Source organism: Cyprinus carpio, chromosome B3 (assembly GCF_018340385.1).
Source record: "Cyprinus carpio isolate SPL01 chromosome B3, ASM1834038v1, whole genome shotgun sequence".
In the NCBI taxonomy this organism is placed as follows: Eukaryota; Metazoa; Chordata; class Actinopteri; order Cypriniformes; family Cyprinidae; genus Cyprinus; species Cyprinus carpio.
The window spans coordinates 46,086,315-46,108,551 of NC_056599.1; the positions used below are offsets into that span (position 1 = coordinate 46,086,315).

Here is a 22,237-nt window from a genome sequence, read left to right on the forward strand (position 1 = left end):
AGCAGCGCATATAGCTAACACTTTTTTCAGCGCCCATGTTAACAGATTAGAGTATTCCAGCACCAGCAGCCGCGCGTAGCAGAGCAGAAGTGGCTGTGCGGCGATCATTTTGGTGTTGAGTCTATTTTTACAGTGCCGCTTATGCTTAATTAAAGCCACAGTGTACTGTTCTTGATCAAAAATTGACGAAACCAGCATCCAGAAAAATAACACATTTCACCACAAAGTCATGAAAGTTGAGTTGTTTCACAATTAACCATATGATAAAATAAAAGCACGAAACACACTCTTACAAGTTTTTGCCCAAACTTCAAATGTCCATGTTAAAATTCTACAATATGAGACATTGTTAAACCTTTAAGATTCATTTTCAATTCAATTATTCCATCCAATTACACTTTACTGTTGGAATTCTTTCCAAATGTATCTTGCATCTCACAGTGTGTACCTCACTCATTCCCATCGAACCATTCTAAACAATTTATAGATCCACCTTAATAAACAAACAAAACAAAGTATAATCCATAAACCCACAGCTTCATTTAGAATAGTGATCCTTTCTACGTCCAGCCCAGAAGCCTATCTGAAACCCCAACATTTTGATTTATTAATTTTACAGGCTGACACACAAAAGTTTTTACGTAATATATTCACTATAGCATATGTAACTTTAAAGGATACCCAACCCCTAAAAACGAAAAATTTTGTCATTAAATCACGTTCCACAACACCCTGTCAGTTCCCACCCCGTAAAAGCTTTGTTCTGTCTTCTGGAACACACTCTCTAAGATATTTTGGATGAAAACCTGGAGGCTTGAGTAAGGTCCCATAGACTGCCACATACATAACAGGGTCCAAGGTGGGAAAGTATGAAAAGCATCGGTCAGAATATTCCATATCTGCCATCGGTGGTTCCACTGTAACGTTTGAGTGATGAGAATACTTTTTGTACGCAAAGAAAACAACAATAACAACTTTAAATTAACAATTTCCTCTCCCTCTGGGTCTCTCCAAAAACGTTTGACTATGAATTGGAAATACCTTCGCAGCTGTAAATGTTTTTCCATTAATCCACAAGAGTGATGCCAGGAGGATTCACACAATTCCATTATTTTTGTTTTTGTTTCTAGCTAATTGGCTTAGCCAAGTTTTCTTTAAAACTGCTCCCATTTTTGATAATATTGGATCAGTGTTGGGGACATAACTTTATCCCAAGTTGTTAAAAGTGGAGAGAGCAAAGGTGTCAGGCTTGCTTGTCGGGCAGGTTTTTGAGTTATTATTAGGGCTCAAGCCTGGAGGGCGAGAGCCCTTTGGTCTTGTTTTTTTAATAATTACACCTCAGTCAGGCAGATATTTTTTGTTAACTTCCACATCAAAATATTATTTGATAAACTTGTATATAACAATGTACAATCCATCCTAATTCAAAGAAAATCTCACAAAAATAAGCTAAAGTTCACCTCTTGAAATGTTAAGGGGGATGATCAGAATGGTTAAGCTTAAACAAGTTGTGACAAGGATTAAACAACTGAAATCTTCGATAGTATTTTTACAGGAGACTCATTTACTCAAAGGCCTCCTTTACTGTGCAGGTCTTGATGCCCGATTCTGATTTGTTGCCTATATCCGTTTTTTTTTAGCTGAACTCCCGTTTACACGTTCTATACAATACATTCGTGACAACCATAGCCTATCAATGTGGGTTTACACTTGCTATCACCCGCCTGACAACATCGCGCATGCGTTGTCGTCATTTACCGCCTCCACAGTGTCTTCCGTCATGGGAATAATTCCTTGTGCTGACAAAACGAGTCACACGATGAGGCAATTATAATTTTTATTTAAAATAAATCATAAAATCATTTTAGGAGGAAGGGGGTTGAATCTCTATTTAAAAGAACCTATCTTCAAGTTGACAAAAAAATGAGTCACAACACCCATTTTGAAGCGATATGTGAGTCCCTCTTCTTTGTTTTCTTAATTATTAGAATTAACTGATATGAAGAAATCAAAATACAGCTATTTTAATCTTTGCTATGATACCTAAAAATGGATGCAAAAAAACAGTATAACAATAGACCTAGAAATAAACAATTAATGTCATTACCTTTGTCATTTGATATCTAAACTCAAGCATTCAGTCAAAAAAAATCAATGTAAAAATCACTTAAGTGTGTTCATTACCAATAAAGTGGATTATCTAAACTATAAAAGCAGTGAATGAAGTGCAGCGAGTGATTCCTCCTTTTCATTATTGTTACATTACATTATGATAATGCTACAGACTCCTACTTGTAATGCATGGCTCTAAAATATAATGTTCACATCCAGTAGCCTTTAGCTTACAATCGCACCGTTTTTGAAGTTACAACCGAACTCATTTGTGCTCAGCACCGGTCACATATCACCCATTTAAACCGCAAAAAAGATAGGACCAAATTTGTCGCAGAGTTAATGACATTACAGAACAACACAGGGCCTCAGAAAAATCCGCATAGCAGTGGGTGTTGTTACCGGCAGGGTTTATTAGTTTGCATTGGGCACAGATGCTGATTTATTTCTACATATGGAATGAACGGGTCTGAACACTGATCTGGAAATAATTTCAAAATGCATGCGTTTTTTTTCTCCCGTTTTACACTGTCATAGAGAGCAGATCCAATCTGTGTCACCACATGAGCAAAAAATCGGAATTGGGTACATTTAAATGGCAGTTGTTAAAACGCTGCCAAATAGGAGTACTGAAGGTGCAACATAGGAAGCTAAGATTTCGAGGGGGAAGTAACGTACTGAGTATGGGCCAGGTCAAAGTCTTTGGCCGTCATGTTTTTTTATTCTTCTCATTCCAGAGGGATTATGTTGTTGGAATATATTTAATGATTTCTTAATTTCCCCGTTCTGATTCATTTCTGAAATATAGACAGCTGGATTTATATTGATAGTGCTGTTTTGGTCAGATCATTACTCCTCAGTTCGTCTTTATTTATATAGATTCCAAAAGAACAAACAAAAGGTTCCCACTATATGGTGCCCTGCACCATAACTTGGCATCTGCCGAGAACCCTCATGGCAGCTTTTTTTCCACTTGCAGGTGTAACGGGCTTGTTTGGTACTGTTCACTTTTGCGGGGGTTTCCACCTTGGGTTACAGTACCGGGTACTTTGTTAGTACCCCCCTCGGGTTGAGGTTCCAAGTGAACCCGTAACATTACCAAAATCGTGATGTGGAAACTTCTGCTGATTCCGGATTGGGCCGAAGAGAAATTCGTCCAATACCATGGTCCTGAACTTGTGCCACAAACACAAAAGAGAACCACTCAGATTTAACAATAGCACACAGACAGCGAATGATACAAAACACACCTGTTTTGAACAGTGGCCCTTTTTGTAACAACAAAAAGTTGTCATTGTCTGTTTCGGAAGTTACAGACGATTTCCTCTAGTTGATAGCCAGAGAGCTTGATTTTTCGCCGTTTCTTGAAAAAAACGTTTTTTTTTAGTGAGTTATGGGTAGAGGTTTGGGCGACTGTGGAGTGAGTAAATAAGGCGCACGCCCACTCTAAGGCCATATTGTTACGGATGGCACTCACATCGGAGCTAAAAGACACGGTCAAGTGGAACTCCAGTGGAGGTGGAATTTATTGTCGGATAGTGTAAAGACCCCCACAGCAAAACATAACATATATAAAGAGTACACTATCTGGAGTCCCTTTTGTTTGGAATCACAACAGTTAGGTACTGTACACAACGGTCTATTGCTTGTCCTCAAACAAACAACCTGGAACCTAACCCAGCAATGATGAGCCACATGAACCTCTCTGGCAGCCTTGTTATAGTCTAGACCCACCCCAGATTTACCAATCTACAGGTAAGTTTACTTTCGTTACAGATGCGCCTTCAGCAAAATCACTAACCTACTATAAAAGCATCCTAAGTACCAAGATATGGAATTCTCTTGTTGGCATCATACAACATTAGGTACATTTTACACAAGACATATATCGCTTGTTCCACAAGTCCATTGAACCCCCCCGGAAACCAACCGATGGGCAAGTGCATACATCAACTATGTGTGTTGTGGTTATTTATAATGAAAATGATTGAAAAATGTCACGGCTAATGTTACCCAACACTTTGTGCATACATCAACTATACGTAATGAACAAAATACACATTGTACCCTGACTTATCTTAAACACATAATACACAATACATTCGAATACCCACAGGCATTATACAGGTCCGTGTATACATGATGTCATTGCCGGCAAACAGACCATGTTAATGATGCATGCAGTGTATATGTGTGTGTGCTAGATATTGTGTACGTGCATACAGTCCATTTATGATCACGGGGTTGCTCCGTGACATATATTAGAGGCCAAATGATTGGGTATACTAGCTCTAAATTGAATAAATTTAAACAAACGATGATTAATTTGGATACTAAAAAATGTAGAGAAATTAATAAATATAGATAAATCCAAACAACTTAAAAATTATTAGCCCTTAAAGTGGAGTATAAGGAACTTTACACATTAAAAGCTGAAAATAGTATATTAAGATTGAAGCCAAATTATTATGATCAGGGAAAAAAAAAAAAAAAACACCAAATTGTTAGCCTGGCAGCCTAAGAAATTAATTTCAGAAAGACCCATTAATGAAATTACGAATGAAAATGGGGTAATCACGACAGATCCTAGTGATATTAATGACACTTTTGTCTCATTTTATAAATCTCTATATCAATCTGAATTTCCTACAAAGTCTCTCTAATCAGGATGACTTTTTAGGTGGATTGGATTTTCCCTCTATCACTGAAGAAACCAGATCTGAACTTGATAGGGAATTTGGATTGGAAGAGGTTTCTAATGCTATCCTTAGTTTGAGGATTGATAAAGCGGCGGTTCCGGATGGGCTTCCAATTGACATTTATAAGGAATTTAAAGAGAAATCGATATCTCCTTTATTGGATCCGTATGTGGAAGCACTTCAACAAGGTTATCTCCCTCCTTCGATGAGAAGTCCCCTCATAACTCTTATTTTAAATCCAGGTGCTAGCAAGATTTGGATTTGGTGACTTTTTTTCGCAGATGGATTGTAATTCTTTTAGTTGATTCTTCTGCAAAGGTACTCACTAGCAGTCTAACACCACCTACAGTAAACTTAGTCGTGGTAGAAGCAAGGCTCACCACTTTATCTTCTACTTTTTGTACTAGCTACGGAGCCTCTGGCAACAGCAATAAGATCACAACCTACTATTCATGGTATTTTACAGAAGCTTAAGAACATCACATTGCTCTTTACGCTGATGATGCCATGGTATTTCCATCAGAACTTGAAAAATCTTACCCATCCCTCTTAAAGCTTATTGGCCAGTTTGACATTTTTCCTGGATTTAAAGTAAAAAAAAAAGATAAGTCTTCAATTATTTTTCTCAATGAACAAGAGAGATTAAAACTTTTACCCATTTGTAAATGCTCTAAATGGTTTTGATTATCTAGGAATTAAAATAATCCCTAAAATAAGCCTCCTCAGTTCAGCTAATTATGAATGTTTGATGGCTAATGTAACAACTGATCATAGCTCGGGAAGGAGGAGGCGGGAACCGGCGGACATTCAAATAAAACTTTAATTACAAAATAAACACAAAACAGACAAACAAACAAAACCAAAAGACAAAATAAAATCCAGGCCTGGTACTCTCTCGTCCTTCACTGTCGTAACTCCTCCTCTGTATCCTAACTTACAACAACCACAGCGCCCTAAACCCATGAGTGGCGCAGATGTTGCTCATTTCCAATTACTCCACCGGCCTCGACCCGTTCCCATGGCTCTCGGCCCCGCCCCACTCGTCACAGCTAAATTATCTGAAGATATGAACAGATGGATGACACTGCCTCTTTCTTTAATGGGAAGAATAATTGTGATTAACATATACTACCTACATGTTTATGTTTTTCAATCACAACCGCTTCCCCCTCCCACAACATTTTTTAAAAGAATAGGAAAACTTCTAAATTTTATTTGGAACAACAGGAAGCGAAGACTGAGACTTTCTTTACTATATCTGCCCTATAAAAGGGGAGGGTTCCAACTACCTAATTTCTTTTGGTATTATTGGGATGCTCAGTTGAGGGCTGCATTGTGCTGGTTCTCTAGTGAAGCTGCTGTGCCTTGATTACATGTCGAAAAATTGGCCGCAAAAGGCTTGACACTTCACAGCTTTTTATATTCAGCAGCAGTTCGTCGTCATAATCGACTTGAGTGGGCAAATGCTCACATTCAATGGCGTCTGGCACTTTGGAGAGGTGTTCTCTTCATGGATGAATCCAGGATTTCACTGTACAGGGCAGATAGCAGACAGTATGTATGGCGTCGTGTGGGTGAGCGGTTTGCTGATGTCAACGTTGTAGATCGAGTGGCCCATGGTGCCAGTGGGGTTATGGTATGGGCAGGTGTATGTTATGGACAACGAACACAGGTGCATTTTATTGATGGCATTTTGAATGCACAGAGATACAGTGACGAGATCCTGAGGCCCACTGTTGTGCCATTCATTCATGACCATCACCTCATGTTGCAGCATGATAATGCACGGCCCCATGATGCAAGGATCTGTACACAATTCCTGGAAACTGAAAACATCCCAGTTCTTGCATGGCCAGCATACTCACCAGACATGTCACCCATTGAGCATGTTTGGGATGTTCTGGATCGGTGTATATGACAGCGTGTTCCAGTTCCTGCAAATATCCAGCAACTTCACACAGCCATTGAAGAGGAGTGGACCAACATTTCACAGGCCACAATCAACAACCTGATCAACTCTATGTGGAAGAGATGTGTTGCACTGCGTGAGGCAAATGGTGGTCACACCAGATACTGACTGGTTTTTGGAACCCTGGTTTAAACTACACAAAACCCCACTATTCAGACAAATACACAATGAAAAGATGTTACAAAATTTAATACCTTGGAAAATGGTAATTAATTAATTTTCCTTAAATTGATTTATCAACTTTTAATACTTTTTAAGACCCCGTGAACGCCCTGAAATATGTTCACACTGTACAAACATTCTAGATCAAGCATACAAACTCTTTTGGAGTGAGAAGTTAAGTAAACTTATGTTTTCATTTCAATATGCATTTGCATTTAATATTCCACTCTCATTAATAGAGATAAGCACTGAAATTACAAAAGAAATTTATACATATCTCATGATACGAGAACATATTTTAGCGAGAACAATGGTCAATGCTCACTTACTTATGGTGGACACTGCTGGATTCGGTGGTCAAACGGTACATTTTCCTGTTTGAATAGGTCCAATGATAATAGTTTCCATTCTGTTTCCAAAATAGATCTTCACCTTATGTTCACCTTATCAGCAAAACTGCATAAGTTTAATTTAATTTGATTTGTTTAAAACAACTGAAATACTATTTGGCCAGTGTCTCAGAACTATTTTAAACAGTTTTGTTTTCATGGATATTTTCATATATTTATTAAAAAAAAAAAAACAAGGATACTGGATAATTTTTTACGATAAAAATTAATGTGCATGGCACAAATGGCATTATAGTCCGTATCTCGTATTTCCTTAATGTAACGGTGTTAAACATGGTGTCATGTGGTTGGGAATATGCATGGAATTGATATGAAGGTGAGGTTATGCATAGTAAAACTAAGCGTTGTAAGCTCCATATATGATTATTTCTGGGAGGAGACGGTGGAGATGCCCGTACACACAATCTTCCCTAGATTGGGATTTATAAAGGGATTTTTGAGCAGGTTCTGGCATACGCATGGTTTTATATATCTGAAAACTTTTGTGCATACATACATTTTTAGGATGAAATCTACAGATCATCTCATTTTATAAATGAGATCCCTGGTCTTCACTTCAGAGCTGTTCTACACATCATAACATTATTACATGATTCCTGTCTGCAAAACTCCTTCCACACTGATGACATAAAACAGTTCTCTCAAATGAATCCTCATTTGTAGATCAAGATTGTGTTGAAAATATGCCATGTAAATTTCTCATGTGCCTGTTACGGTTAGATTTTTTAGTAAAACTCATTCCACACTGTTGGCAGGTAAAGGGCTTCTCTCCAGCGTGAACTCTCATGTGGTCTTCAAACCTTCCCTGTAGATCGAAACTCTCTCCACACTGAGAGCATGTATAAAGTTTTTCTCTAGTGTGAATTCTCATGTGCCGGATAAGGTGTGCTTTTTGGTTGAAACTTTTTCCACACTGATGGCACACATTACGCTTTTCTCCAGTGTGAATTTGCATGTGTCTATTAAGAAATCCTTTTTTAATGAAGCATATTCCACACTGTTGGCAGATAAAACGACTCTCTCCAGGGTGAACTCTCATGTGCAATTTAAGGGTTACTTTTTGAGTAAAACGTTTTCCACACTCAAGGCAAGTGTAAGGCTTGTCTCCAGTGTGAATTCTCATGTGCACATTAAGGTTTCCTTTACGTGTGAAACTGACTCCACACTGTTGGCAGGTGTAAGGCTTCTCTCCAGTGTGAACTCTCATGTGCCTGTTAAGGTCTCTCTTTCTACTGAGACTTTTCCCACACTTTTTGCAGGTGAAGGGATTCTCTCCAGTGTGAACTTTCATGTGCTCTTCAAACCTTCCCTGTAGATCGAAACTCTCTCCACACTGAGGGCATGTATAAAGTTTTATTCTAGTGTGAATTGTCATGTGCCTTTTAAGGTTTCCTTTTTGGTTGAAACTTTTTCCACACTGATGGCACACGTAACACTTTTCTTCAGTGTGAATTTGCATGTGTCTATTAAGAAATCCTTTTTTAATGAAGCATATTCCACACTGTTGGCAGATAAAACAACCCTCTCCAGTGTGAATTCTCATGTGCCTGTTAAGGTACACTTTTTGAGTAAATCTTTTTCCACACTCAGCGCAGGTGAAAGGCTTCTCTCCAGTGTGAACTTTAAAGTTTCCATGTTCATTGAAACTCTTTTCACTGTGAAAAGGGGTGAAATAACTTTTAGTTCCTGTTTTATGAGCTGTTTTCTGTGAGAAAGTCTCTTTAATCTGTGGCCAACTGAAAGATTCTTCTCCGGTTTTAAAATCAAGATGAGTCTCATATTGTTCTTTCTCTTCCTTTTCATTCGATACTATGCACTCCTCTTTCAGCGGCATGAGGTCTATGGTAAAAAAAAAGGTAAAAGAAAGTTAGCCCAGTTTAATAACACAAAGAAACAGAAATCAAAACAGTTACCAACATTAACTAATCTATTAAAGGAAGTGCTTCAGTCATGGGGATTGCGAGAGGAGCATTTGTTAAAATGTTATTTCCTCCCTACTCTGTTCACATGGAAGAAGGTTCTTCCTGGTTAAAAATGTGGTTAGCGCATGCACTGGTTAAAACGTGAGCGCGCAGGTAAAAAGGGGTGTTGTTGCAGAGGAACGGTGCTGCAAATGTGAGAGAAGAGGCAATGAAAGGAATAAAGTGCGTTGAGTAAACGTTGTGTTTATTTGATTCATTATAGTAGCAGATGATGGTTGAAGGATGGCAGCTAGTTATAAAGTTCTGCCAAATTTTGACGAAACACAGCCATACAAGTGTTGGAAAAATGAAGTTAATATCTGGACGCGGGTTACCAAACTCGACAAAAAGAAACAAGCCCTCACTGTTGCCTTGGGGCTTGAGGGAAGAGCCCATGACACTGCGATTGAAATGCCTGCAGAGGATTTAGACAGTGACAATGGTGTTGCGACGCTGATGGCTAAGCTGGACGATGTGTTCCTAAAAGAGGAAAAGGATCTCGCATATGAAGCCTATTCTTATTTTGATGGAAAAACTAAGAATAGTTCAGTTTCCATGGCGGAATACATAATTGATTTCGAACAGCGATACAATCCGATGAAAAAGTATAATATCCTGACACTGTCCTGACATTTAAGCTATTGTACACGGCCTGCCTCAACGGAAAAAAACAGACGGCTTGCACAGAAGTTTTCATCCATGAAGTCTGCTCTAAAATGGATTTTCGGAGGAAAAAACGACATGCGCATAAAATGGAATACAAGTGAACCAGGACGTGGCATTTTTCACCGAAAAAAGACCTCAAGGAAGAGGAAAACAGAACATAATGTTGCAAAGTGGACAACTAAAGCAGCCATTACCAGGGACTAATCCACTGGATAAGTACGGTAAGAGATCCAGATGTGCTATTTGCCAGTGCACATTCATTGGGCTAAAAGACTGTCCACACAAGAAAACCAAACAAAGTAAGAATAACTGAAGATGCAAATATTGAGGAATGTAATGTCACATTGTTTACAAAGGCCTCCATATTCATGACTGAATCATTAGGATCAGCGATTATTGACACTACATGTACCTGTACTGTGTGTGGCTGGAGAACTGTATTGAGGACCTCACTCAAGATCAAGTGAACAAGTGAACAACAGAAACTCACAGTTGCAGACCATTTTGGTTCGGAGATGGGAATTTGGTATATTCCACAAGAAATGTTGAATGTTCATGGCTACAGTCCATACCAATAAGTGTTTGGACAGAACCCTAACCTTCCTTCTGTATTAGTTGATAAATTGCCTGCTCTAGAAGGTACCACTGTGAGTGCTAAAGTAGGAGAACACATTTCTGCTTTACATGCTTCTAGAAAAGCATAAAGAGAAGCAGAGTCTTCTGAGTGAATAAGAAGGGCACTACATAGGTAGCTTAGGCCCACAAATACATGTATGTGGTGGATGACAAGGTGACAGATCACCTGAAACAGATCACGATGTGTGTGGTATTCCTGTCTCTTCATCTGGTGTAAAGTTAAAAACAGGACAGACTTTAACATTTATGAAGCAGGACAGTGGTGGTCTACAGAGAGCCAAGGTTTTAGGCAGAGCAAAGCCTCTGGAAAATATAAAAACTGGTTCAATCTGCAACATATTGAACATGATGGCAGAGATGGGCAAAAGGAGTCATGTGTTGATAATCTTCACTTGTACCAACTGATAGAGAGGCTGATGTACCCTTAACAAAAGATATTTCATTTGATGCAGCTAATCAGGATGAAATGGTGAATTGGTACAAAAACAAAAGTCTGTCTTGTCTCTACCAGATGGGTCTATCGTCTCAAAGAAACTCTGAATGGTATTGCGCCCAAAGCACGACTCGTAGCCAGAGGTTTTGAAGAGCTATATATACACATCTCGAGCTGTAGAAAGATTCTTCAACCTGTGCTTCTGACTCTCTTCGGCTATTATTAGCTGTAATCTGTCAAAATCAGTGGCAAGTACATTCTATGGACATCAATGCTGCTTTCTTTCAGGGCATGCAGTTGTCCAGAGAAATCTATGTCCGGCCCCCTCCTGAAGCAGGACAAGAAAATGTTCTATGGTAACTAAACAGCTGAGTTTAAATTGTGGAGGTCTGCTAAGAACAGGTCTATTTTAGCCTGTCTAATTAATATTCATGAGTCTCTCTTCTGATTGGCCTGTTGTTTTCTGAGTGACGCAACTCCAGGCAAACCACTAAAAAAAGTCAGCCGACGTCACAGCGCTAGCTGGATCCCACAAAACAAAGGGGAAACTGGAGGCAGCCCACTCAAACAAGAGCAGATTTGGCTACGTAAGGAGCTTAAAATATCATCTTATTGTGACGTTGGGTGCCAGAATCGACGAAATACAGCCTCAAATTAGAAATCTGATCGCATATCTGCTGCCACTGCCAGACAAACAAACCGATGACAGCGATTAAACGCGGACTGGACAGAAACAATCGTCAAAAATGCTTGTATTTGCAACGCACACTTGTTATTAGAAAAGGTTCAATGAAGTATTGTCTTTTGTTGTTACGTACGAGTCTACAGATTTCTTGCCATATGTTTCTTGCATCTCACGATGTCGTGTATGAAAAATGTCTGCATGTGTGTAAAACAACAAACTGACAATTTATTTTTTGTTGTGATAAATTGTGGCTGGAACAATAATGTAGCTGTAAAAAAAAGTTGCCTGCTGAAACTGAAATGTATATACATCTTCATGACTGGATAGACACGGTGAGTTTGTCTTTACTAAACACTTTAGATGTGATCCACCTCACAGTAACAATCCCTTCAGATCGTCCATCCTTTGAGTGAGAGTATAACGTTACAGGTCGGCCGATCTGGTTTCGTGGTTAAAGTGAACCTTTTCGACATGTTTCAGTGTTGTTGCTCAGCAATGTTATGGAATGACATGGACGCGATGTTGTCTGGGGGTTTGACAAAAGGAGAGCGGAACGGTGCTCGGGTGGTGACTGAAGGAGGTGACTGTGGTTCTGACGTCAACTTTTTACGGAAGTCACAATGGTTCGTGAAAAATCACAGCTATTTTATGCAGGCTGTGTGTATTTAACTGTGGACTGACTGTTTTGAAACGTATCTGGTAGTTAAAGATTTAAAAGCAAGGAATTTCAACTTGGGATATGGGACCTTTCACACAAACACGTCAAGCACACGTTTGAGCTTCCGTTTACAATATTTGATGTGTGTAAGATGGTAGAAAATAAAATGCAAATATATATATATATATATATATATATATATATATATATATATATATATATATATATATATATATATATATAACAAGTACTTCTCAAGTTGAAATGATATCATAAGGCGTAAAAAGTAAGAGTTTTTCTTCAGAAATGAGGTTTAAACGTTTGTAATTGTACATAAGTAATGAGTACAGTAATTTAGTTATATTTCTCAAGTATTTTAAACACCTGGACGTACTTCAAAAACATCATGCATTTCTGTAGAGCTTGACATTTTAATAAGAATCAAAGGAGAATGAAAACCAACCTGTGTGTTCCTCAGTATCTTCTTGTTTGACTCTCAATGTTTCTTCAGTCTTCATGTCTTCACTCTCCTCTTTAATAAACTCCATCTTTATAACAGTGTGTGGATCTCAGGAGTTTTTCTGTGTTTGGACAATCTGTCATGTTTAAGATGAGAATAATTGAATCAGAGTGATAATTAATGGCATTAAATGACATACAGTTTCACAGTCTGAGTGGTTTTAACTGAATTAAACTTGCACTGACTGATCTTAAAATGACGTTATATCAGTGCCTTTGTTTTGTCTCAAGATGCACACCAGTAATGTTTTTTTTCTTTCTAAAAGTACCTGAAAAAGTAATGATTGAACTATGACCTAATCCTGGTTTAAACTAAGCCCTGTCTGTGAAACCAGGACATAACTAGACAAAAATCAATAAAAACTGGCACAACAAATTAATACAAGAACACAAATTACAGACATTTCATACTTAGACACACATGCATTTATGTTTGCATTTGTATTGTAATAATTTGTATATCACATTTAATCGATTGCACTTTCCTCAAAACATGTGCTGTAGATTTGTAAAAGTTATCATTATTAAACGCGTTTGTTTAAACTGTTTTGTCCAGCATGCGTCGCTGAATCGAGCGATTCAAAACAGAGAATCGTTTTGTGAATCAATTGACTCGGAATCGTGTTTATGATGAACTGATTCTCGATTCTGTTCCTCGCTTTACTCGCTCAAAACAACGTGCACAGACGCTACATAACGCGCAGTAATGTTACAGTCAATATTGATGAATTAACCTTAAATCGCTTGTAACTATAACACTCAACGGTTTGCATTGATGTAAACACTGTAAATGTTTAAAAACACACACCTTTCTTCAGCCGAATCAGAGCAGATGCAGGAGCGCGACGCTACCTTCTGACGTCACAGCGCCGTACCAAAATAAAAGTCCTGTTCACACGACAAACATATTCAAGATTCAAGATTTTATTTGTCACACAAGTTATACGTCATACAACAAGCAATGAAATGTAGGTCTGGCATACTCTTTTTAGACTGTGCAAAAAAAAAGACAAAATTAAATACAAATAATGCAATATCTGGAAAAAAAATAAGAAGAATAAAATATGAAGATAATTGAATACAAATAATGAAATATACGCAATAAATTAAACTGCAAAAAAGATGATCAGAAAAGAAAAAAATCAACATTCAGTGATGATTAGCATCATTTTATCTAAAAAAAAAAAAAAAAGTGCAGTGTGCAGAGAGTTATTGGGTAACTCTACACTACCAGAGTCTCTAAAGTGCAGTGTGTTTAATGTCCATATTTAGTAGTCTGATAGCATGAGGGAAGAAACTCCTCGGTCCGTGTACTTGGTGGCCAACGGATTTTCGTTTTAAAAGGAAAAAAACAAAAACGGCTTGTTTCCCAATTTCCATTAGTAAATAGCAAAAAAAAAAAAGGAAAACAATCTATTTTTCTTTTGATATTTGAAAGACGGAAAATGGAAAACAATCTCGTTATCCGATTGTGTTTATAGTTGGAAATCGGAAATCAAAATACGTATGTATGACCTAATCCTGCATTCTGCATTGGTACTTTTTTGTGAACCGGAAGTTACTCCTGCCCAGAGCTCCCGCCACACCAAGAAGACCCGCCCTTCACCCAAGGTAATGTAAAACATGTAATTGATGTCATGACAATGGAAACAAGTTATGTTCTTTTTCGAGAAGGCAAACGTGTCACAGTAAGAGATGATGACATGTCTGTTGACAAAATATGCAGGATATTTCAGGTACTGAAATAATACACAATATATAAGTAACATTAGTTATAATTTACAGTTTTGCACGCAAGGACATAACGTCATGTTGTGGACTTGCCAACACAGTTCACAAAGCATTGGTTAGCTTGGTGGCATGTGTTTCTAGACAGGTACCATTAAAGTTGTTCATAAAAGCATGAGTTCTCGCTAATGTTAGTAACACTAACTTACAAACAGGGTCTCTAAAAAGTGAGAATAAGTGAAAAACCCACATGGTCCCTAAATTGAGCTGATGACATACAATAATTAAAAGAATACTGTAGCCTAATTATATGCATGTGCCTTTATATTTTTACAGTTGGACTAGTCTTTTATTCTGAAAATATGCACAAAAGTAACACAATCCCTTTAAAAACGCGATAAAGAAAAAAACGCCGCGCTCTCTGTTGAGCGTCAATAAGAAGCCAGCAAACGCGGAAGTTCGCGTCATTTAAGGTGGAATGGAAAGCGTCAATAAAAAGCTGTGAATAAGAAGCTGGATTCAGCCTCGTGATAAATTTTGTGTTTGTTGTGAACAAAGCATAATGAACAGGCTGCAATGTCGATTGCAATGCTGGAGTGTGGGCGATCGAACTGTGGATAGTGTGGAAACATAAAAACATAGTCATTTTGTTCATACAGGACATCATTGAAATTGCAAAGTGTTTACTTATATTTGTGTACACTCGCAATAAAACACAACATTATTTTTGTCTCCCTCTAAACTCTTGTCAAACTGTAACCTACAACTGTCACCCAACCCACAGTCTGTGGGTTCCATCTTTTGGACATTCATCATATCGCATTGGTTTTCATTTCTTCTCCTTGGAGGAGTAATCTGTTTATTTTTTACTTACACATTCTACTAATTGATTAAAAAAGAAAATCAAATGTGTTTTTAAATGGTTAGTTCAGCCAAAAATGAAAATTATGTCATTAATGACTCACCCTCATGTCGTTCCAAACCCGTGAGACCTCCGTTCATCTTCGGAACACAGTTTAAGATATTTTAGATTTAGTCTGAGAGCTTTCTGTTCCTCCATTGAGAATGTATGTACGGTATACTGTCCACGTCCAGAAAGGTAATAAAAACATCATCAAAGTAGTCCATGTGACATCAGAGGGCCCGTTAGAATTTATTGAAGCATCAAAAATACATTTTGTTCCAAAAATAACAAAAATTACGACTTTATTACGCTTTTTCTTCTCTTCCGGGTCTGTTGTGAACACGACTGCTGTGACTGTTGACGTACGACGCTGCTCACGTGTTCTCTGGTGCGCCCAATAACAAAGCACTTACATTATTTTCCAGCTGCACACACACACAAGGTGGTGTGACACCCAAAATCTGTAACCCCTCCGATTCTGTGACCCAAATAGGAAGTAAAGCGCTCAGGGTGGTTAACGTTGTGAATTGGTCGCAGTTTGGTTAGGTTAGGCACCAAAACTACTTGGTTAGGTTTAAGAAAATATTGTGGTTTGGGTTTTGACACAGAATCTGATGGCTCACAGAATTTGGTGTTACAGCGGCAAGTTACCACACAACCACCGAGCAATTTGGGCACAGTGTCTTGCCCAATGACATTGACATGCAGACTACTAGCACTAACAAAGTTATTTTACCTGTACACTTCCTCATAAATTATGACGTTGTTCTTTATTGGCATAGTGGAGTGACTGACAATCTTCTTGCTGAAACCATCGATAGCCATTACATGGGTCACACCAAACATAACAAGCTTTTCATTTTGATCTACATGTAGCTTGTGCCCCATGTATTCTGCATTGTAGGGTATGGGGTTCAGATTTCAGGCACCCTAAAATATAAGAACGACAATATTATAAAATCTCAATAATCCTTGATTTGTATAATAAGATTCACCTACACCTACGTTACAGTGGTCCAAACATCTGAAGCCCTATTTCAGCAAACAGGCTTAACAGACACTGAGCTTATCCCTGAGCTCTGAGTTGACTAAATCTGAGATGGGAAAGTCAGAGTTTTTGGTTCCAGAATAGCTGATAGAATTAGTCCAATCAACTCGTTTAACCGGTTGGAAGCATGTGAGTGGGGATGAAAAACCTATCATCAATGTAGCTCTGATACTACAATTAACCATTGCAATGGGTGAATAAAGAGCAGAGCCTCCAATCTAATCCAGTGGCACTAGAAATATAAATGTGTGCCAAAGCAGACCATGACATTTTATCTTAAAAAACAGGAGTGGAGGAAGGATCAATAAGTTAAAAATATACAATTATATTCAGTGTATTCTACTTGTGGAAATGTGACTTCCATCAGGTTCAACATTTTGAACTAATTCTATCAGCTGTCCTAAAACTGTTTCATCTCTCAGGCTCAGTCAACTCAGAGCTTGTCAAGCCTGCTTCCTGAAACAGGGCCCTGATGTGTTCTATTGAAACGCAGAAAAAAAAATAAAATTTTATGACCTTACCTGATGTCTTGCAATGTGGTAGGGTTGATGAACACGTCTCAACACTTTGCCCACTCTGCCCTCAGAAGCTTTAGCCCCGTTAGCAGACAGATAGCCTGTCATCATTTTTCGGCCGAAAGACGATCCAGTCTGGGAGCAGGAGTGCAACTTAGCTCACATGTTCATTGTTATGCCTAAACATTCTAACGTTACTTAGTAAAAAAGTGATTATCATTTTTTTCAAATACTGATTTTATCATCTATCGATTAAAAAAAACATGTTTGGTGATCTAAGATAACATTAAATAAATAAATAATTTGCACCTAGCTGTGGTTAGCTTTTTATTTAAGAGTAACAGTTATAGCATTAATTTGTATGTTTAACAAAATCAAATCAAACACAATCGGATAACGAGATTGTTTTCCGTTTTCCGTCTTTTAATATCAAAAGAAAAAAAGAAAAATGGATTGTTTTCCGTTTTTCTATTTACTAATGGAAATTGGGAAATGAGCCATTTTTCGTTTTTGTTTTTTCCTTTTAAAACGAAAATCCGTTGGCCACCAAGTAAACGGACCCTCCTCCTGAGCCTCTCCATTTTTGCCATCAGCAGTGTTGCCAATTTAGCAGTGTTGCCAATTTCAGACTACCCTAGCAACTTTTTTTCCCCAAAAGCACCTAGCAACAAATTTAGCAATTTTTACAATTTATTTGGCAACTTTTAGCAACCTTTGATAAGTGACTCAGACAATAAAAAGGCACGCATTTTCTATCCAAATTACACAAAAAGAGAAAACCAAAGATGTCTAGCAGTACACACATCACATGAATTGAGTTAGCTGCTATTTGCAATTGTTGAATTTAATAATAATTTAATAACTGTTCATTTATGATACTCTTCGTTAGTAACTTGTACCTATGATTGTTGTTCAGTTATCACACTGTAAGGAAAATGGAAAATAGTTATTTTCCAGGACATTATCCATTATCCATTGTAACCCGAAAACACAATGCGTAATTTAAAATGCAGGTAAAAAAAAAACAATAGGGAAAATTCTTTCATATTAACATAGTAGATTGTGTCCTGTTTTTAATCAGAATCAGAATCAGAAAGAGCTTTATTGCCAAGTATGCTTGCGCATACAAGGAATTTGATTTAGTGACATAAGCTTCCAGTACACAGAGACAACACACAAAGACAAAAAAAAAAAAAAAAAAAAACAATTGCTAATAAATAAATTGTATAAACAGTTGTGCTATAGATGATAATGGAATAGAGTAAGATGCAGGGATGTACTAGGATGGACGGGTAACAAATAAATATAAGGATATTGCACATTTTTATTGCATAAGTGGTGAACATTTAACTGTTCATGAGGTAGATTGCCTGGGGGAAGAAACTGTTCTTGTGCCTGACTGTCCTGGTATTTGTGGCTCTGAAGCGTTGGCCAGATGGCAAAAGTTCAAAGATGGGTAACTTGGATGTGAGGGATCCAGAGTGATGTATACAGTTCTTGAAGGGTGGGCAGGGACCTCCAATAATCCTTTCAGCAGTCCGAACCGTTCTCTGTAGTCTTCTGATGTCTGATTTTGTAACTGAACCAAACCACACAGTTATTGAAGTAAACAGGACAGACTCGATGATGGCTGAGTAGAACTGTTTCAGCAGCTCCTGTGGCAGGTTAAACTTCCTCAGCTGGCGAAGGAAGTACAACCTTTGTTGGGCCTTTTAACAATTGAAAGTTTTCTTAAGATTTTTGTCTTATAGCATAGAAAGCATGTAAATAGTAGCCTATATTTCCCTCTCTGCCACTGGCCGCCCTCACCACTTTTGCTGTTTTCAGACTGCTTCTGCTGGAAGCCAAACACTATTTTACAGACTTTCGTCACAGTGTAGCATATTAACTACTTGTAACACTGTTTAAAGCATAATTGTTTAAATTATTATTATTATTTTTATTGTAATCATTCAATTCAATGTATTTAAGTTATTTATATTTTATTATTATAGTCTGCATATTATTTTACAAAGAAATCTAAATTAACATATATAAAATATTTTTTGTTGAGATTTGATGTTGTGACAATTTTGTGTCGTGATTACACAAAGACTAAGCAAACGCGAAATGACATCACAACGTCATTAGCGTCATTTAGCAACAAATCAACCTTCCTTTAGTAACTTTCTCTGAAAATTATTTGGCAACACTGGCCATCAGACTGCGGAAGTGTCTGCCTGACTGTAGCAGATTAAACAGTGGGTTTCCAGGGTGGGTAGGGTCTTTAAGGATCTTAACAGCCCTAGATTTACATCTCCTGGTGTGGAGGTCTTGCAGAGAGGGGAGAGATGTTCTACTCTTTGCAGGGCTTTACGATCCTGGGCTGAGCTGTTTCCATATACTATTCAATATACTTTCTATAGCCCCGATATAGAAAGTTTTCAGGATTCCAGGGGAAACCTTGAATTTTCTCAGGAGTCTCAGATGGTACAGTCGTTGTCTGGCTTTTTTAACTTGAGCTTGAATGTGATTAGTCCAGGTCAGGTCCTTGGAGATGTGTACACCAAGGTATTTGAAGCTGCTCACTCTCTCCACTGGGGTCCCGTTAATGATGAGTGGGGTGTAGATCTCCTGCAGCCTCCTCCTGAAGTCCACAACCAGCTCCTTGGTTTTGCTGGCATTCAGAAAGAGACAGTTTGTTTGGCACCATGATGTCAGACTTTCTACGTCATCAAGGTAGACTACCTCACTGTAGCCTCAACGATCAAGCAGTTAATCAGTATTTCAAGAGTTATTCATAGTTAAATTATTGATTAAATACATTTGGGATAGAACCATTTCTAACCATTTAATATGTTATAAGTAATGGTTCATTTGTGAATGAATCGTTCTTTTTTAACCAATCTTTCAGGTGAACGAATCGTTCTCGTTCACGTAATCCATTGACTCATATTTCGTGTTCACTGAAATTCCTCCCTCCACAGCAGCGCGGCGCTAATATAATCAAATAATCAGATCAGTGAACCGGGCAGCTCTGTGAACTGTTTCATCTTGTCAAGGAATGACTAAACCTTGAGCCAATAGCCTTGGAGTATGAGATGTGACGAAGCATGTGATTTGTTGAATGTAGTGAACGAATACGCCCTTCATACCCTTCACTGAACGAGCTTTGTTTGAGTCTGAACGAAATTGAGGTATCTTCTCGTTCGTGAACGAAATGACTTAACTAGTACATGTCGTTCGTGAATGAAAAGAACAGGGGTCTCATTTATAAACGTTGCGTACGCATAAAATAGGCATAGAAATTGCGTACGCAATTTTGAATGCACATATCGTGATATATAAAAAATAAATCTCTCGCATTTTACGGACATTCTAGACCATGCAACGTCAACTGGCAGCCCGCGGGCCAAATCCGGCCCACCAGAGATTTCCATCCTGCCCCCAGAATAATACTGAATTCAGGAATAGCCTTGTAAGAGGAAAAAGTTTAGGGCTGGTCCGAATACCATTTTTTGAGCTTCGAAGCTTCGGTAGTAATGAACATCGACTATTCGAAGCTTCGGAGAGAGGGGCTGAACATATTTTTCTCTCTAATAAAGGCAGGAATCTGTGTCTGTATGTCCGTTTGCATTTTTATTATTTCGAGAACCGTTCATCCAATCGACTTCACAAGGGAGTGCAGTGTCGCATTTGGTGCAATATAGATGGACACGCGAGACGCGACACATTCAGAATTAATAAACTTTTAGTAAACTACAGTCAGAACAGCGCGAGCGGGAAGCGGCGCACCTCACGCGGGCAGGGCTTATGCTCCAAGAACGGACACTGCACTAGTGATATAAAACGCACACACACAGGTCTGTTAAATTAAGCAACACTTTTAAGGTAGTCTAATATTTTTCTGACTAACAAATTGGCACAGTAAGGATAGATTTAAATAAAGAAAAACGAAATTTAAATAAAGAAGAAACAAAATTTAAATAAAGAAAAACGAAATTTAAATAAAGAAAAATGAAATTAAGTTAAATTAAAAACGAGATTAATTTAGATTGATAATAACGGGTAAAAATGCTAATACATTTTGTTTCTATTATTCTATTTTCCACAATGTCAAAGCAACAAAACACAAGCTCAGACATGCACTTCGGTCAATACAAACTCCGCTGTTCTGTTCTAGCCAGAGAACACTCCCGTTGCTGGAACACGCGTCGGTTCTATTTCTAGCATGCATGCGTTTTCTGCGTGGCTCGAGCGCGCCTGAGACGCGTGTCTCAATGTGCAAACTCCAACCTGTTAAATATGGGAGCCGAAATAAAAACGGACACGCCACGCAACTGAGACGCTCACGCAGCCAGTATGTCGCCGGCCTTATTCAAAGGGGAATGAGAACCATTTCGTGGGGAATCCCAGGTGTGCAAAAAAAAAAAAAAACTATATTCGAATGTCAAATTTCAAATCGAATACCAACCCACCGAACGAATATTCGAATATTCGGGTCCGTTCCATATGTATTTATTTTTAAATCTAATGAAAAAAAAAGCCTTCTGAAAAGTAGCTTGTGCCATAGCCTGCCTTCAGTCAAGAATGACGATAAACGCGTTGCTCTCATTGAACATCTTTTATTGTTTCACATGCTCATTTTTTCACAAATGTCAAAATTTTCCTTGCATGGGATTTGCGCACAATTGCGGTGTCTCAATAACAACCATCAACATAACAGAGAAGAACATGGTAATTGCAAGCCTTGCACATCAGCAAATAGTTCTAATGATAAATAAAAGCGACAGGCCTCAGTTATTAGAAATGTTACTATTTACATACAATTAAAGTAGCCTGTGATCCAACAAATAAACACAAATAAAGTAAAACCGAGAAAATCTCAGACTAAAATACCTACGTTAATGGGAGAACTTACATTTCCCCTCCGACACCACATCTTTTTGACATCCGGCTTGACAGCTGTCAGGCTTATGCGCAAGCAGTCCTCCAAAGACTGGTTTGACAGTCGGTTCCTCTCATGCATTTTTATAGAGTTCATTTTTGAGAACGCAGCTTCACAGGTGTATGTTGATCCGAACATGGTGAGCACATACATCGCCAATGTCTTCAGTGTTTTATACTCTTGGGGACAAGCCACCCAAAAGGCA

General features: G+C 38.1%; 1 protein-coding gene across 1 annotated transcript; it reads right to left on the reverse strand.

Annotated features, from left to right (window-relative positions):
• Window positions 1-6,783: 6,783 nt before the first annotated feature.
• LOC109110141 (gastrula zinc finger protein XlCGF57.1-like) lies at window positions 6,784-12,910 on the reverse strand. Its single transcript, XM_042721086.1, has 2 exons — window positions 12,855-12,910; window positions 6,784-9,191 (listed from the first exon to the last, which is right to left on the reverse strand). Exons 1-2 carry the CDS (start codon window positions 12,907-12,909, stop codon window positions 8,017-8,019), a joined length of 1,230 nt encoding a protein of 409 aa, XP_042577020.1. The 5' UTR covers window position 12,910; the 3' UTR covers window positions 6,784-8,016.
• Window positions 12,911-22,237: the final 9,327 nt, after the last annotated feature.